The 18,179-nt window shown below is 40.4% G+C and overlaps 1 protein-coding gene across 2 annotated transcripts in view; it reads right to left on the bottom strand.

Moving 5' to 3' along the window:
- The window catches only part of LOC138951798 (CLOCK-interacting pacemaker-like), a 28,652-nt gene extending 10,584 nt beyond the window's left edge, over positions 1–18,068 (bottom strand). The window contains exons 1-4 of one of the 2 annotated variants that reach the window (XM_070323349.1): positions 17,821–18,068; positions 5,664–5,960; positions 2,590–2,724; positions 1,360–1,409 (exon numbers count right to left, since the gene is read on the bottom strand). In XM_070323349.1, the coding sequence (XP_070179450.1) occupies positions 1,360–1,409; positions 2,590–2,724; positions 5,664–5,934 (456 nt within the window). In that variant the 5' untranslated portion in view covers positions 5,935–5,960; positions 17,821–18,068. Of the gene's footprint in view, positions 1–1,359; positions 1,410–2,589; positions 2,725–5,663; positions 5,961–11,301; positions 11,811–17,820 lie in introns of those variants that run through there. The other variant, XM_070323350.1, reaches the window with a different exon arrangement.
- Between the last annotated feature and the right edge of the window lie 111 nt (positions 18,069–18,179).

The following is an 18,179-nucleotide window of genomic DNA, read 5'->3' as shown; positions in this document are numbered from 1 at the left end:
ATAGCGTCACGTGTTGTGACTTATAACCAGAAACATCTGAAATTATCCAGAGCCATTATTACACGCAGTCGTGTGCTTTTGTTTTGTTAAACTTGTTGATCAGAAACATTTTTAGATCAAAAGAAGCAGTAAATTATATAAAGTAATGGATTTACAAGGATGTGCTGTTTCTTGTGACATGTATTTTTTTTGTGTGACGCGATCACTACACTAAACTTGACGCCTGCCTACCATTTCGCTCGTCTTCCCGGATGTCGTTTTTTGGCACAGACTACTAAGCCATTGATGTAAATGTCGTTCTCGCCGTTAGAAAACGAAAGTAATATATATAGTAACAGCAGCGCTGTTTCTCGTGACATTTGTGACGTGAATTTTGCGACACACAAAAAATAGTTTTAATCATGAATTCATCGTGTCCATTGACTGCCATCCTACCCCCTGTTATGAGGAGTAGTTCTGAAGCATCATTCTGGGTTGCCTGATTTTGATTAGTTTGGGCAAAGAAGAAAAGGGACAGTGGCTGAGTGTGACGTGAACAGTCACAAGAAACTGTACATTTTCAAGTGTTCATTTCATAACTTTAACAAATATTTTTTAAACAAAAGAGTGTTCCATAATGTAGAAGCAACTTTTTTAACATGTTTCATTACTTCAGATAAAAAGAAAACAATTATTTTGTTGTCAAATGTAAACTTTTCTGATCACACACAAAAAAAGTCGGAAAAAAACAGCACAAATTGGGGGTAAATTTATGTTTGAAATTCAATAAAAAATAGTAATACATTAGTATTTGCTACAAACCTTTGATATCATTACATTCAAACACTTCAGATTACAATGAAAGCAGCTTTATTGGTATTATTCTAACAAATAAACTACGTGTGGATATTTTAAAAATGTCATCTGACAGCGAGCACCTTTTGGGAGTTGCCCATATATAAGAAACCCATAGGTTTGTGGATGGGAAGGTTGCCATTTATGCTTCATATGGAGGTCGTGTACAGGAATTGTGGTCTTTCCCAATATGCGTACAAAACCTGTACAAAACCTATACCGATGAGAAATTTATACTGGTTGAACACCCACAGGAAAGCTATAGGTTTCTAATGTCTCCTATATGACCATCTATGTTGATTTTATATATATATATATGGAAACTTGACATCAGTGATCTTACTAATACACTATTTACTAATGAACCATAACAATTGTTAACAACAAGTTGAACAACTGTGCAATTGCTACAAGAAATTTACACAGCCAACACTCATTGGCCCACACACGCACAGTAAATGAAGCTCCTCCCCAAAATACCACCAAAATAAATAAAAAATTCAAATTAAGAAACAAGAGATTTACCTTTCTTTTCTCCCCTTTCTGTGATGAGTAACTTTCTGAGACTGATTCATCTGAAACAAAGAATTTTAGGTACAGTAATATTAACTACACAGTCAGAAGGTCTGAATGTAAAGCAATTTGGTAAGGACGGCAAGTTAATTTTGCAAGCCCTGAGAATATCTTGGGATCTTCATCATGCGTGAAAAGGGTAACGAGGGTACACATGGTAACGAGGGTCCACATGGTAACGAGGGTCCACATGGTAACGAGGGTACACATGGTAACGAGGGTACACATGGTAACGAGGGTACACATGGTAACGAGGGTACACATGGTAACGGATATTTAGACTTAGTACATTGCGGGACCCCCTCCCGGAATTTCTGGTATGTTTTGCAGCTTCTAGTGTGAATAGATTGCAGGGACGCACTGTTTGGAGAGCCCTGGTGAGACAGAGAGAAAGAAAGAAAGAAAAAGAGAGAGAGAGATATATATATATATATATATATACAGACAGAGAGAGAGAATGTATGAATGTGTGCGCAATAATACAATATATATCGACAGATAGGTGTCTGTGTACGTGCAAACAAATTTGCTGCTCTGATTGTGTGCGTATCATATGCATGCGTATGGCCGGGTCCTCAGCACAACATTCAGGCAAATATTGACTGAATGTAAAATCAGACACAAAAACACACACACACAAACAGCAAAAAAAAGAACAAAAATGAAAGAGGCAGCAAAAAAAAAAAAAATAAAATACAACAACAAAAAGAGAAAGAGAAAGAAAAGAGACATAGAAAAACAACACCATGTCAGATAGAGAGAAGGGCGGGGATGTAGCTCAGTCGGTAGCGCGCTGGATTTGTATCCAGTTGGCCGCTGTCAGCGTGAGTTCGTCCCCACGTTCGGCGAGAGATTTATTTCTCAGAGTCATTGACTTTGTGTGCAGACTCTCCTCGGTGTCCGAACACCCCAGTGTGTACACGCAAGCACAAGACCAAGTGCGCACGAAAAAGATCCTGTAATCCATGTCAGAGTTCGGTGGGTTATAGAAACACGAAAATACCCAGCATGCTTCCTCCGAAAACGGCGTATGGCTGCCTAAATGGCGGGGTAAAAAACGGTCATACACGTAAAATTCCACTCGTGCAAAAAACATGAGTGTACGTGGGAGTTTCAGCCCACGAACGCAGAAGAAGAAGAAGAAGAAGAAGATAGAGAGAAAAACAGGCATCAATAACTCACCATCCGTAACGCTAGGCCAGGCTAGATCACCGTGCGTTCCAGCAGTGGCCGCCACAGAGGAGTTGGAATTGAACACAGAACGTGGGCTTTGGCTGACAAAGGCACTGGAATGGCACGGAGACATCTCACAGGCACCTGGTGTAGGAAATATTCATCCTTCAAAATGCAGGACAATTCAGGGGAAAAACATCTCTAAAAGCAGACAATCGGCCATCTAAGAAAATAAGTAATCCAAGACTGCTACACTTTTTTTGATTATGTTGTTGTTGTGCTTTCTGTATACTGACAGATCATCAAGGCATTCCATAGCAACATGTTCATGCATGAGCACAATCGCAAATTCAAGACATTTATCTATCCATGGAGTCATCGGGCCGGGACGGACACGGGTCAACTTTATGTGCAGACCCAGAGACGGAAGCCATGTCCCACCCCCGTGTCATCACAATGGCACGTAAAAGACCTTGATCATTCTGCCATAAGTGCAGGTGGCTGAATACATCTAAACACGCAGACACCTGGGTAGCGCGACTCCGTTGCTGCTAGCTTTCCACTGGGAGGAAGCGACCCGAATTTCCCAGCGATGGGACAATAAAGTAATGAAAATGAAAATGAAAATGAAAATGAAATTACAGAATTTCAGCAGACAAAATGATCAATTTTGATCAAATAACAGCCAAGCACAGTGAACCCTCAAAAGTTCATGATGCTGTTTTAGCATTGTAATAATACTTGCTCAGCTGTCAATCAAAGATGGCTTTGAAGCACTGTAAAAAACAATTTTCCATTCAACAATGGCTTGAAAATGAAACATGTTGATCAGCTTTAGAGAGTTTGAAGAATACCAGACAAAATGGCATAACCATGCGTACACCTTGTTTCACTTCTTATCTCTGGAAAACAGATTGGCTGCATCAGGGGGGAGGGGGAATAAAACACTTAAAAACCTAATTAATTGTACAAAACACAAGTGTGCATGGGAGTTGCAGTCCATGAACACACAAGAAGAAGAAAAATTAGTAACACTTTGAATCTTACACCAAGAAATCCATGACCTGCACTGCCATTTTTCCTATGTCATTCACACTGACAGTTCACGGCTCTTCAAGAAATCGCTTATAATGGTCCTGGAGGTAGGTAATTGGAGAACACATATCAGATGAGTCAGTGCCATCATGTTCAAATGTTTCACCTAATTCTAACTCCTACTCCTCTTAAGTGACTTTTTTCAATTTTATTTGCACTGACAGTTCGAGATGATCATTCACTCTTTTCTTCTGCTTTAAAAAGCACCAGAACAGATGCCCACATCCTTAATTAATTGGAGAACACTGATCATCAGATTAGTCTCATCATGCCCACATCTATGTTTTACAGGCCTGAATGAACTTCCTACCCGACTGCTGTTACTTCTAAATTGCACCTAATTCAGCCTTTTAACTAACACTGTTCAGAAATCCACTAGAAAGCACTCGTTTCTTCTGTCTTGAAAAACAATGAGAAGCAAAAGTTCTCCATTAGCAATAAAGTGAAGAACACTCATCAGTTTAGTCACATCATGTCTAGTCTGTATTTACTGTCAATGCCAGGTACCCCTCTTGTGTGACTTCTACTAGTACTACTACGTTGTATTCCATTTCCCTCTTAATTTTTGTACAATAGTTTTAACTGACAATTCAGAAATCCACAAAAACTCACTCTTTTCTTCTGTCTTGAAAAAGAACAAGAACCATTACTCTCCTTTCCGCAATAAAGTGAAGAATACTAATCAGTTTAGTCACATCATACCTATTTTTTACTGTCATTGGCAACATCCTACCCCTCTAGTGTGACTTCTAGATCTACATTTTATTCCATTTCCCTCTTTTTATAGGCTGTTCAGAAATCTACAAGAAATCTCTCTTTTCTTCTGTCTTGAATAAAAAGGACACCAAGTCTCCTTTCCCTAATAAAGTGACAAATCCTCATCAATTTGGTCACTGTGAATCACATCATTTTTTCTGGCTACGTCTTATCTCTCTGGTGTGACTTCTACACTGTATTTCATTTTGTTCAGACAGACAGATGAGGACCCAGCACAAAAAAGTGTGCTTCTCACTTCCTGTTTTCAGTTTGAAAATAAACTGAGAATCGATTGCTATATGATATAAATATTCCCCACAAAAATAAAACTGCAAAATCTGTAAATCTCCACTCTTTGCTGTCAACAGATGAATTAATATAAAAACCCAAGTCATCATGTTACAAGCTACATATCGCTCTCTGAGCGTGATGTTGAGAAAGTGCAAGCTGCACTATACCACTTAATTCACATCAATCAACTCGCAATTTACCTCAATGCAATGCATTTTGTGTACATATGTATAATGTGTTTTCACTTTAGTTATCTGTTAAAATGTAGAATTTTAGTTTTCTATTTTCTATTTTTTATCTTGTATTTTTATTTCATTTTTGTAGTTAGTCCCTCTTTAGGGCGAGGGCTGGATGTAAAAAAGCAGACCACTGCTTAATCTACTACCCTCGTTAAATAAAGAATTGTCATTGTCATTGTCATTGTCTCTTGCGCACACTTGAAAACAAATCCATTAAGCAATTCCCATAAATCCAGGACTGGGGAAAAAACTTCTCCGTGGATTGCTGTCTGGATGACTAATAATGTGCCATTGACAAACAAAAAAGTGTTAAACTTGGAAGTTAAAAAAATCTGATGACTACAAACCCCAAGGCATTGTTATTTTTAAATGTTCAATGTCTGCTTGAAGATCACGGACGATATGAAAAAGGACAGACAACTTTTAAGTGAATAAAATGCCTGTGGCAAGAACAATCAGGGGCAGCTGGACAATTCTGAGCCGTTCTCATGCACGAGAAAGTCATACCCGCGTGAAAAAGAGTGGTGAGATCAGAGGTTGAGGGTGTACATGTATAGGAAAGGGGTATTATGGGCTGGGAGGAAAATGAAGGCATGGAAAGGGGGTGTGTGTGTGTGTGTGTGGGGGGGGGGGGGGGGGATGGGCACCGTATGATATATCATTTAAAAATCGCAAAACACTGACCAAAAAACAACAGCTCACCTGACACAGAAGTTAACCGACTTCTGCTGATGTTATCCTCGATTGTCAGCTGCGTGGAGCTCTCGTCGCACATGAGGTTGAATCCTTCCCCTGTCTCGCTGACCCCGCAGGCGTCCGACATGCATTGCTGAGGTTCCTGATAGGACGGGGACTTGAACTTATGGAGTAAGGAGTCCATGTTCGAGTCCTCCTCCGTATCACTGCGAGCGGCATTACACATGGTCTCCGTCATGAAGAAGTCGTATGAACTGTCAGTCTGAGCAGGCGCCATCCTATACCCGTCAAAGTGGTACAGGCCTGATATATATGCACAGAAAGAAAGATGTGTTCAGATGACAGTGAACGAATATCAAGACGGGAGAGTAAAAGGTTGATGAGCCATCCTATACCCGTCAAAGTGGTACAGGCCTTTCTTTCTTTATTTGGTGTTTAACGTCGTTTTCAACCATTCAAGGTTATATCGCGACGGTGGTACAGGCCTGATATGCACACAAAGAAAGATGTGTTCAGATGACAGTGAACGAATATCAAGACAGGAGAGTAAAAGGTTGTTGCGCCATCCTATACCCGTCAAAGTGGTACAGGCCTGATATGCACACAAAGAAAGATGTGTTCAGATGACAGTGAACGAATATCAAGACAGGAGAGTAAAAGGTGGTTGCGCCATCCTATACCCGTCAAAGTGGTACAGGCCTGATATGCACACAAAGAAAGATGTGTTCAGATGACAGTGATTGAGTGAACGAATATCAAGACGGGAGAGTAAAAGGTTGATGCGCCATCCTATACCCGTCAAAGTGGTACATGTGGCCTGAAATGCACAGAAAGAAAGATGTGTTTAGAATGACAGTGAACAAATATCAAGACAGGAGAGAAAAAGGTCCATCCTCCATCCTCTACCCATCAGTGGTACGTAGGCTTGAAATGCACAGAAAGAAAGATTCGTTCACTGTCATCTGAAAGAAAGAAAGATGTGTTAAGATGACAGTGAACGGATATCAAGATACTTAGACAGGAGAGAAAAAGGTCCATCAGCCATCCTATACCCGTCAAAGTGGTACAGGCTTGAAATGCACATAAAGAAAGATTCGTTCACTGTCATCTGAAAGAAAGAAAGATGTGTTCTTTCAACCTATAGTCTGAGAATTTTGAAATTAAAGGTTAAACAAATACAATCAAATTAAAACTTCACGGTTTTAGAATTACAAGGAAGTAATAAAGTTAGAGCAAACAAATCCGCCGTTGTACATGTGTCGGAAGAACGTTAAATCTTCGCTTGAAATGAGCTGCGCCGCATAATTGACTCAAATCGCCTTCCATACTGGAAGTTGACATAACCTTGAAAAAATGTCTGCAGCAGACGACACCGCCGATTGCCAGTCGGCAGGAAAAAACTCAGAGGTACGCGAGCAATTAAATGTGTTGGAACCTTGATGGAAAATTGCAATGGTAAATTTTCATTTGATTAACCTTCGCCGTAGGTCACTAAAAACATTCTTTGCAGCACGTCGTGAGTACTTATGTAACCATACTTCTCAAAGAAGGAAAAACATGCACGGGTAAACAAAAAAATAAAAAAATACAGAAATCAGGCTTTTCATTGAATTAGATTATCAAACTAAATATATTTCCGATTTTGTACTTACATTTATCTTTTACGTGTGTAATTACGCACCAAGTTAATTCTTACCTGAAATAAACAGGAACCATAACTCAGCTTTTATTTTGACATCGAACCCACAATTATCTCCCTTACACTGTTAGAAGTATGGTTACATAAGTACTCACGACGTGCTGCGAAGATAGTCGATGTTTGACCTTTGTTTATTTAATTACCTGTCAATCAATTTTAATGCGGGTTTAGGAGATAATAGATTTTTAGGTGTTTGAGGCATTTCCAAAAGCTCATTACAGAATTCCACCTAGTTTTCGAGATATTCGCAATTAAAGTCCGGACTGTTACTAAAGTACTCACGACCTACGGCGAAGGTTAATATACTTACCCAATTCTCATAAATGCATTGACTTTAATCTCACATGCTAGATGTCGAAAAACTACTCAAATTACCTGCCCTTGCAAGGGTGGTAACCAAGCTAAAAACAGATGCCACAGCCGTTGCTATGCCCTGTCCCCCCTGGTTACCCATAACTCACCGAGCACCACGTGAGCGCCGGCATCCGGAATAATCATTCGAGATTTCTGAAAAACCCGTAGGAAATTAAGTAGCGGGGATGGATGGGAGGGTAGTAACTATGAGAATTGGGTAAGTATATTAATCAAATGAAAATTTACTATTGAAATTTTCCATTAAACTGCATATTCTTACCCCAATTCTCATAAATGCAGAATGCTCCTAAAGGCGGAGGGAACTTATGTCCCTGAGAGAACCTGTCCTGCAGAAACAAACGAGGGCAAGGAAATGGCCCCATCAAGTTAAGAGCAGGATTCTGATGTCCAGGAGGTAAAAAATCAATGAACACGTCATCAGACTTCCAAAGAGCTGTTGGCAAAACTTCGTATAGGCGAAAAGAACGCGTCACCACCAGCGAGAGAAGAACCCCAGGCTCTAGACTCCTGAACACCTGTAAAGGAACAGAGGGAGGACTGAACACTCCCCCCCCCCCCCCCCCTGAGTTCAATAAGCTACCACTCATAGGACTGTCCTAAGAAAGTAGCAACACCTCTTGCAGAGGAACACCATAGATTTTAAGTTTTGTCCCAAAGATCACTTTCCGGTATACTTGAGCAGCCGCGCACGCGCGTGTGTGTGTGCTGTGTGTGTGTGACAATCCGAATAGGAATAAACGCGTTGTCTCTTCTTTGCAGAGTATGGTCGACCCACGCCGTCCGAGTAAGGATAAACAGCGTAAAATTCCTTACGTCATTCCATTTGGGTAGTCCACGACCCGCATCATCCAGACTGTGTAGTTCAAAAAACGTCATCGTTTATTTGTTTGTTTACAAAGATAATCTTTCAAAAGATGGGCAACAGGAAGGTCGTATGGTGATTGGAGATTACATGAAGTCTCAATTAAAAATTCCAAATAGCTTCAGAGATAAAGTCGATTTTGTGGGGCTCTGGGGCGTACACGACCCATGATGCCCGGCGAAGGTTAATTCTTCGGGACAGATGAAAGGACTTGAAAAGACAAGTTATTTTTTGTTGTTTTTGTTGTTTTGTTTTTTTGAAATTGCTGGAATTATTATTTTCTTTGCATCATCAAATTAAACACGATTTAACTTTTGTGTGTGTGGTTTCTTTCGCAATAAAAGTTTTAACATGCTTTTGAAGAATTGATGGGACCACTTTAAAATCTGTCCGTACGTATGATCTTTTCCCAGTCTATGAATTTAGTGTGACAACCCATATTGTAAGTTCGTTGTCACTATGGGCATTAACAGCGTGGTTAATAACATCTTCAAAGAGCTCATGATCAGAGTGACCGTAGTAGCATCTGAAATCTATGTGTTTAACTGTAATAAAGCGGAAAGAACAAACCTGCGTTACTTGACTAAAATGCAAAAACCTCCAACTACTTTCACGTAAAACTAGCTAAAAAATACATGAAAATGGAGGTTAGAGAAAAGTTTTAATGTCTGGGGCACGTAACAGGGGAAGACCGGGGCCCGTAACTGTCAGAAAATGGAAATAGCTTCAGAGATAAAGTCGATTTTGTGGGGCTCTGGGGCGGTGAAGGTTCATTCTTCGGGACAGATGAAAGGACTTGAAAAGACAAGTTAGAATATTAATGTTTAATATCTAGATAATGTTGGTCTTGTCTTTTACTGATACATGGTCGTGACATATAATGATGCGTTGAAGCATTTTTTTTTTAAACAAGTTGCCTGTTGTTCAGTCAAAATAGTGGGTGGAACTGAGGGATAGCGTCGTTTGGCAAATTATGGGGGTAGGGAGATAGGTAAGTATCGTATACACACACAATGTCACGTTTTAAGCTGCGCAGTGCTCCATATTTATCATGAATGACTGGGCCACGTATTCTCTTTAATAAATTCTGCTACTATGTTATTCTTGGAAGGTACACCAATTTGTGTACAAGCGTCTTGCCGAAAATTACTTGAAAAAAGGCACCATTTATGCAAATAATACGACCTGTTGACTCCGGAATTGTTATTTATGATTTGATTATGGTGAATAATAGTCAAAGGGATGTCTAGTATGTAGTGCAATTATTTCTTTTGGGTTCCGACTTTCCAACTGGCTCCCAGAGAATGCTCAGTCTTTATTCCACTTTTCTGAAAGGTTGCACGCTTTGACCCCCGAAAAAACACTGTTCCGCCCGGCGGATTTTGAATATGTTATGCACACACATTCACTTAGTACAGAACAGCTGAGATCAAATTTGATTTTAATAGTTTAAGGCCAAAAAAAAAAAAATTGTCTGTTTCTGGTCACCCGACCGACCCTAAATTTCGGCGCCGACCCTAAACTTTTTTTTTCCAAACTCAAAATTTTTTTTTTTTTTTTGGTGGTAAAGGACAGGGTGAGAAAATGAACAACAAAAACGTGTGAAAACGAAAGTCCGCTGACGATTTGTAAATGTGTTGAGTGTCTTGTCTCTATGTATAGTGAATCCAGTCTCTTTGCGCGATTTTTAAAGTTAGTTTTATTGGTCTACATTTGGGGTAAAAAAAAAAAATTTAAAAAATTAAAAAAAATATAAAAAAATCCCGACCTACCGACCCTATTTTTTTGAGCCATGTTACCAGAAACAGAAATTTTTTTTTTTTTGGCCTAAGGTTGAGGCCTTTTTTTCTGAGAATTTGATTGGACTACTAGTGATTTTTGTTATTTTTATAAAAAACAACAACAATCTTTCGTCAAAATAACAATAAGGTCAAGGAGTAACTGTATGTTTAAAACCGAGGCATTCACCCACACAAGAGAGAGATCGAGAGAGAGAGATCGAGATCGAGAGAGATAGAGAGAGATCGAGAGAGATAGAGAGAGACTCAGAGAGAGGGAGAGAGGGGGGGGGGGGGGGGAGAGGTTAAAAGTGAAAGCAGCCAAAAGTGCACATGTATTCTCAAATTCTGGAAATGTAGAATGGTTGGCAAGTACTTGAGTCCCAAATCGCTTTTCTCAGTTCCTTGCCTTGTCTTCTGGTTCTTTGTTTTTAAATTTAGTTGATGGAACAAACTATTTATGAGGTACATGCAACCCCATTTAAACAAAAGAGAAAAAGAGAAGAAAAGACAACATGAACTTGATGAAGAGAGAATAGTAAAATAGCAGACGACAATGTGTACGACCACAATGTAGGTCACCTGAAATGTCCTATTGAAACTTGTGAAGCCAGTCGAATGTCCTATATTCATGATGATAAAGTAAGGACAATTGTCTGATTAGCATAAATGTGCAGCAACATCCCTGCATATATATCTCTCTCTCTCGTGTGTGTGACTGAGAGTGAGAAAGAGAGAGGGAGAGACTCAGACTCAGAGACTGAGAGAGCGAGCGAGAGAGAGAGCAGAAATCGAACTAGCAAACACAGTCCACGAAACCTACAAAAACAAAACCTTAAAAATCAACATCATATCGATCATTGAAGGTGTTCGAGCAGATTCGCCGCGAATAAGAAGTAGGTCGAATAACGTAAAAGAAAGGAAACGTACAAATCTGGAGCAAGGATCATTCGTCTCACTCTCAGGTCTCCTCCGAAAACGGCGTATGGCTGCCTAAATGGCGGGGTAAAAAACGGTCATACACGTAAAATTCCACTCGTGCAAAAAACACGAGTGTACATGGGAGTTTCAGCCCACGAATGCAGAAGAAGAAGACTCTCAGGTCTATTTCTGACAAGTCTTCTTCAATCGTGGAGTCGGAAATAGTTGTCAACTTTCATAGCTTACCCCAGGAAATAATGTCCTCTTTCGATGAACAGCCGCAACATCAAACATGTCTGTAACCTCCAAAATAATTCTGTGAAACCGTTCTTCTTCGTGGTCACTGCTTTTCTTTTTCTATCAGTCCTCTTCTCGACACTATCAGGCAATCGAATCGCCCTAAGAGTAAGATAAGACGATAATGGTACATGACCTCAGTGTCTCTCGTTCGCTCAAAAATTCGCGTTTATGTACAACCCACTTTTCATTCAACGTTTCACCTCATCTCTAGCGTGGTGTAAAATCCATTAAAAAAAAGTTGGCACCGATTTTCTAAAAAAAAATTTTTTTTTTTAAATAAAATCGATGCGAGCAAGATTTCATAAAGACCAAACCTACACAGGCTGAGATATATCTATATAGCTATTCTGATGGACACGTGGGGGAATTCGGGGGCTGTGATTGGATGGTCTCACACATCCCTTTTCCGATCATCAAAGCATAACGATACAAAAGTTGGCCATTTTTGCCGATATCCAAACGATATCGGCAATAACAAAGACGCGTGGTTCCGGTTTCTTCCACGTGTATAAAGTACACGCATATCTCGCCAGGTTTGTTTCTGTCACTCTGTGACTAGTCGACAGACGATGCCATTTGCTTTGTGTGTGTTTTTGTTGTTGCTTACTGTACATGACATAGGCCCTACATTACGTGTAAAATCCAGTTCTTTAACAGGCAACAAACCTTGCAAATTTCCAGAAGCTGCAATCTGAAGCGACCTATCTCGGATTCTAGCAGACGATCTCTCCAATGTTTAACACAAAATCAGCAAACTCTCCTGTCACATAGAACGTCCATTGTATAGTGCAATGTTGAAATGAAGTTACCGGTCTGAAACATTTCGTCGTTTCTTCTGAGACAATCCTTGTTCTCTTATCATCTACAGATTTACCGCAGTCTTCACCACGCGAATTCCCAACAGAAGTCAGACTTTCGAACATACAATCTACGTAGGCAAGCAAGATACGTCATGACGTCATATGATTCCTAACATATTGACGTAATGCTAAGCATCCGGTTATCTCGAGTTTTCTCCGTAATACATGTCCGTGGGTTTTTCAATGTTCGGTTATTTCCGTGGCTTCATGCGGAAAGGGAACCGTCGTCTGCAATCAACGACATGGACCATTCTGGTACTTGTCGCTGACAAAAACATGATTCTAACACAGAATTTAATGTCAGAATAGCTATATAAACGCTATTGTGTTTTCAGCGTAGCAATAGGGCCCGATATTTAGACTCGAACAAGTATAATGCGACTCGTCTTCGACTCGTCGGCATTATACTTGTCTCGTCTAAATATCGGGCCCTATTGCTACGCTGAAAACACAACAGCTGTTAATAGCGAGGAGAAAACGGCAGGCAGCATGTGCACACGTGACTGTAAACAGGGTAATGACGACACGATTGGTGGAAAGCACTCGGAGAAACAGATACGAGTGTTAACGAAGTCCCCCGAACACGGCATCAGTCTATTCTGGGATTTGTTACATTAATCAGTACAGGCTGCGCACATGGGCAGCTGTGAAAGTACAGAAATCGATGCATTTATTCTTCTTGGCACACAGCCTACAAGAACTAAGTCGCGTAAGGCGAAATTACTACATTTAGTCAAGCTGTGGAACTCACAATGACCGTAGTCCGCCGCTTGTGCAAAACGGAGTGAAACTGACGAGCCTGTCCAGCGCGGTAGTGGTTTCACTGTGCTGCATAAAGCACGCTTTTTATATTTAGTCAAGTTTTGACTAAATATTTTAACATCGAGGGGGAATCGAAACGAGGGTCGTGGTGTATGTGCGTGTGTGTGTGTGTGTGTGTGTGTGTGTGTGTGTGTGTGTGTGTGTGTGTGTGTGTGTGTCTGTGTGTGTGTGTAGAGCGATTCAGACTAAACTACTGGACCGATCTTTATGAAATTTGACATGAGAGTTCCTGGGTATGAAATCCCCGAACGTTTTTTTCATTTTTTTGATAAATGTCTTTGATGACGTCATATCCGGCTTTTCGTGAAAGTTGAGGCGGCACTGTCACGCCCTCATTTTTCAACCAAATTGGTTGAAATTTTGGTCAAGTAATCTTCGACGAAGCCCGGACTTCGGTATTGCATTTCAGCTTGGTGGCTTAAAAATTAATTAATGACTTTGGTCATTAAAAATCTGAAAATTGTAAAAAAACATAAAAATTTATAAAACGATCCAAATTTACGTTTATCTTATTTTCCATCATTTGCTGATTCCAAAAACATATAAATATGTTATATTCGGATTAAAAACAAGCTCTGAAAATTAAATATATAAAAATTATTATCAAAATTAAATTGTCCAAATCAATTTAAAAACACTTTCATCTTATTCCTTGTCGGTTCCTGATTCCAAAAACATATAGATATGATATGTTTGGATTAAAAACACGCTCAGAAAGTTAAAACAAAGAGAGGTACAGAAAAGCGTGCTATCCTTCTTAGCGCAACTACTACCCCGCTCTTCTTGTCAATTTCACTGCCTTTGCCATGAGCGGTGGACTGACGATGCTACGAGTATACGGTCTTGCTGAAAAATGGCATTGCGTTCAGTTTCATTCTGTGAGTTCGACAGCTACTTGACTAAATATTGTATTTTCGCCTTACGCGACTTGTTTAGTTTTAACTTTCTGAGCGTGTTTTTAATCCAAACATCATATCTATATGTTTTTGGAATCAGGGACCGACAAGTAATAAGATGAAATTGTTTTTAAATCGATTTAGAAAAATTAATTTTGATCATAATTCTTATATTTTTAATTTTCAGAGCTTGTTTTTAATCCAAATATAACATATTTATATGTTTTTGGAATCAGGAAATGATGTAGAATAAGATGAACGTAAATTTGGATCGTTTTATATAAAAAAAAATTATTACAATTTTCAGATTTTTAATGACCAAAGTCATTAACTATTTTTTAAGCCACCAAGCTGAAATGCAATACCGAAGTCCGGCCTTCGTCGAAGATTGCTTTACAAAAATTTCAATCAATTTGATTGAAAAATGAGGGTGTGACTGCCGCCTCAACTTTTACAAAAAGCCGGATATGACGTCATCAAAAGTATTTATCGAAAAAAAAAGAAAAACACGTCCGGGGATATCATTCCCAGGAACTCTCATGTCAAATTTCATAAAGATCGGTCCAGTAGTTTGGTCTGAATCGCTCTACACACACACACACACACACACGCACAGACAGACACACACACATACACCACGACCCTCGTCTCGATTCCCCCTCTATGTTAACACATTTAGTCAAAACTTGACTAAATGTAACAAACATATTCAGATGCATGAAAATAAACACAAAATTCCATTTCTCGAGTCCAATTTAACCGCCACATCGGAAAGCATTCTGTGTTTTTCAGTCACCGTGTGGTTTAGCGGTGCCAGTGCTAGGAACAAGGAAGAGCTGGAGCGCATTGTCAGACAAGCGTCTCGTATTGTGGGTTGCGAACTTCCGTCAGTCGCCTCACTGTACAGCACACGTTTAGCAAAGAGAGTTAGGGGTATAGTGGCAGACTCATCTCACCCAGCCAGCCATCTGTTCGAGCCCCTCCCGTCAGGCAAGCGCTTCCGCGCTCTGAAGAGCAGGACTTCTCGTTTCAGGAACAGTTTCTTTCCTGAGGCAGTCCTTGCGGCCTCAATGGTGGATCGTTCTTAGATCTGTTAGATCTGTGATATGTGTCAGCTAAAGTTTCGAAATGGATCGAGTATCCTTAAATGAAATATCTTAATAGATATAAGGGTTGTGTCCTTTGAATAACTGTGTCAGCATGTACTCGGATTTATTATATTGATGATTATATTTTTAGATATGATTTTAGGGAATTCATTTATCTTTATCCATGCAACCTGTGATTACTCCTGTCAAATTGGTGCTAAAAGAACAACCAGTCCGTTTTGAACTGTCTGGTTGGTATACACACGTAAATAGGCCCAGTGAAATTGAACACTTTATCTGTACAGTATATTTATTATGATATATGCGTGTGGAAGGAGTGTGAAGTTTTATGCATACACCATAACAAAATCCTGTGCTTTGCATTTGGTAAATAAACTGTTTGACTTGACTTGAATTAAATTTTGGACCACATGCAGGTATAAGTTGGACCAATAAAAAACACTCGCGCTGGACCCGAGTACTCTTCAGACATTCACACACACACACACACACACACACACACACACACACTCCCTCACTCCCTCCCTCTCTCTCTTTCTTTCTTACACACACACACACACACACACACACACGAGTACAGACTCATGCACGCACACACACACACAAACACACACACACACACACACACAAAACAGTAACACTAACACATGTGCACAAAATGAACACACACACACACACACACACACACACACACACACACACACACACCGCGCGAGAGAAAAAGACTACAGGGAGGCATTGACGTCAAAGACTTTCGACCGTGACGTAATTACGTCACTATTCTTGGTTTACGGTACCATTCGGCGGCTTTGCTACGAGTATGCCATAGTCTTGGTTGGCCGAGACCTTGCACCGTTCTATGATGACTGCCTGGCTGGCTGTTGCACCGCGAATTCCTCCCACCGCCAAGTCGTTTTTTTGTGGTTTATTTCGCATTTAGGTCCCAGGTAACATTATGAAGTTTTAATACGATCAATCGGACCTATTATCAAGTTAGTGTATCAACTTTTGAACGAGCTGCGCCCAGTAGTTTCCCAGCAATAAGCTGTTAAGTCGAGACACACACACACACACACACACACACACACACACACACACACACAGACAATTAAAGTCTGCTGAGCCCTAGTACTAGCGTACTCGGGGATAAGTGTAAACCAAACAACAAACAAATTGGAATCAGTCAGTTTAAAGTCAGTTAAAACGAAATTCAACATGATAATGTGACATGGAAGCAAAAGCCACGCCGGAGAGATGTCTTTACTAAGTGTAATCCACCAAGATGCACAGAGTGTTCGAAAAAAGCTGATAACTGAGTTCCTCAGTGTAACGAAATCAGTCCCAGTTTTCGCCTGAGGCCCAGCTCAGTTTTGCATTCGATATATCCCCGAAACTTGTGACTGAAATATTGCGTACCTGTTAAATTAAAGAGGTAGTAATTATTTCAGGGAAAAACTGAAACATGGCCGCCATGTCAGTTTCTTGCAAGTGAAGGAAATTGGTGGATAATGTGGAACTTTAGCGTTGTCAATTCAGGAATGATTTTCTCCTGCAATTCAAAGGCAAAGCCTCTACTGACTTGCCAATACTGGTGGTGAAATTCAACAGATTTCACCCCACAATTCGGGCGATTCCTTCCAACACGTGCACCAAGTGGTTATGTCATTTGATCGAATGAGAAGGGAAGATTTCTTTCTTTCTTTCTTTCTTTATTTGGTGTTTAACGTCGTTTTCAACCATTCAAGGTTATATCGCGACGTGGAAAGGGGGGAGATGGGATAGGGGAAAGGGGGGAGATGGGATAGAGCCACTTGTTAATTGTTTCTTGTTCACAAAAGCACTAATCAAAAAATTGCTCCAGGGGCTTGCAACGTAGTACAATATATGACCTTACTGGGAGAATGCAAGTTTCCAGTACAAAGGACCCAACATTTCTTACATACTGCTTGACTAAAATTTACGAACATTGACTATATTCTATACAAGCAAGGGCGGATCTGGGGGGGGGGGGTTACACGGGTTACGTAACCCCCCCCCCCCCCCCCCCCCCCCCCCCAAACAAGAGGTAATTTATTGGCTCAGGATGCACCAGATAGCTCTATTTTGCTTCTTTGGATAAAAAAAAAATTCCGGGGGGGCATGCTCCCGGACCCCCCTGGACGTTTAGGCGCCTTCGGCGCCGTCAACTTGTATCTTCGCAGTCATTTTGTAACCCCCCCCTCGAAAGTGAATTGATCCGCCCTTGACAAGAAACACTTAACAAGGGTAAAAGGAGAAACAGAACCGTTAGTCGCCTCTTACGACATGCTGGGTAGCATCGGGTAAATTCTTTCTCGTCCCAACCAATATGGGACTCCCCCTAACCCGCGGGGGGTAGGGAAGATTTGTCAATTTTTAAAAATAAAATACCAGCAAAAACACGTAGGTATACTGACTAAACCAGTTAGGTCCGGTTCAAGTCATTGGTGCTGCCGTCTGTCATCGCAAAGTATATATATTATTATACCATGATTTTGTTAGGCAGTGAAAGGAAAGTGGTACCTCGTTGTCACACGATGATAAGAGCTTGACACAAGTGTCCCTTAACTGGTTTCTTCAGAGCGGCCTTTCATCATACCGGAATATACGTTTCTTCTTTCTCTGTGTTAGGCTCTCAGTGACTGCAAGACCCGTGACAAGAGCGGATTGCCGTTTGCCCCTGGCGGTGGGCTGAGGAGGTTTTGTTTTGTGTGTTGATAGTTTTGCGCTTTCCGATACTGCAGGAAACATTACCAGCTATTGTGTTTTCAGCGTAGCAGTAGGGTCCGATATTTAGACGAGACAAGTATAATGCCGACGAGTCGAAGACGAGTCGCATTATACTTGTTCGAGTCTAAATATCGGACCCTATTCACATTTTT

The sequence above is a fragment of the Littorina saxatilis genome, linkage group LG17 (assembly GCF_037325665.1).
Source record: "Littorina saxatilis isolate snail1 linkage group LG17, US_GU_Lsax_2.0, whole genome shotgun sequence".
Lineage (NCBI taxonomy): Eukaryota > Metazoa > Mollusca > Gastropoda > Littorinimorpha > Littorinidae > Littorina > Littorina saxatilis.
This window is presented reverse-complemented; position numbering and strand designations above follow the sequence as displayed.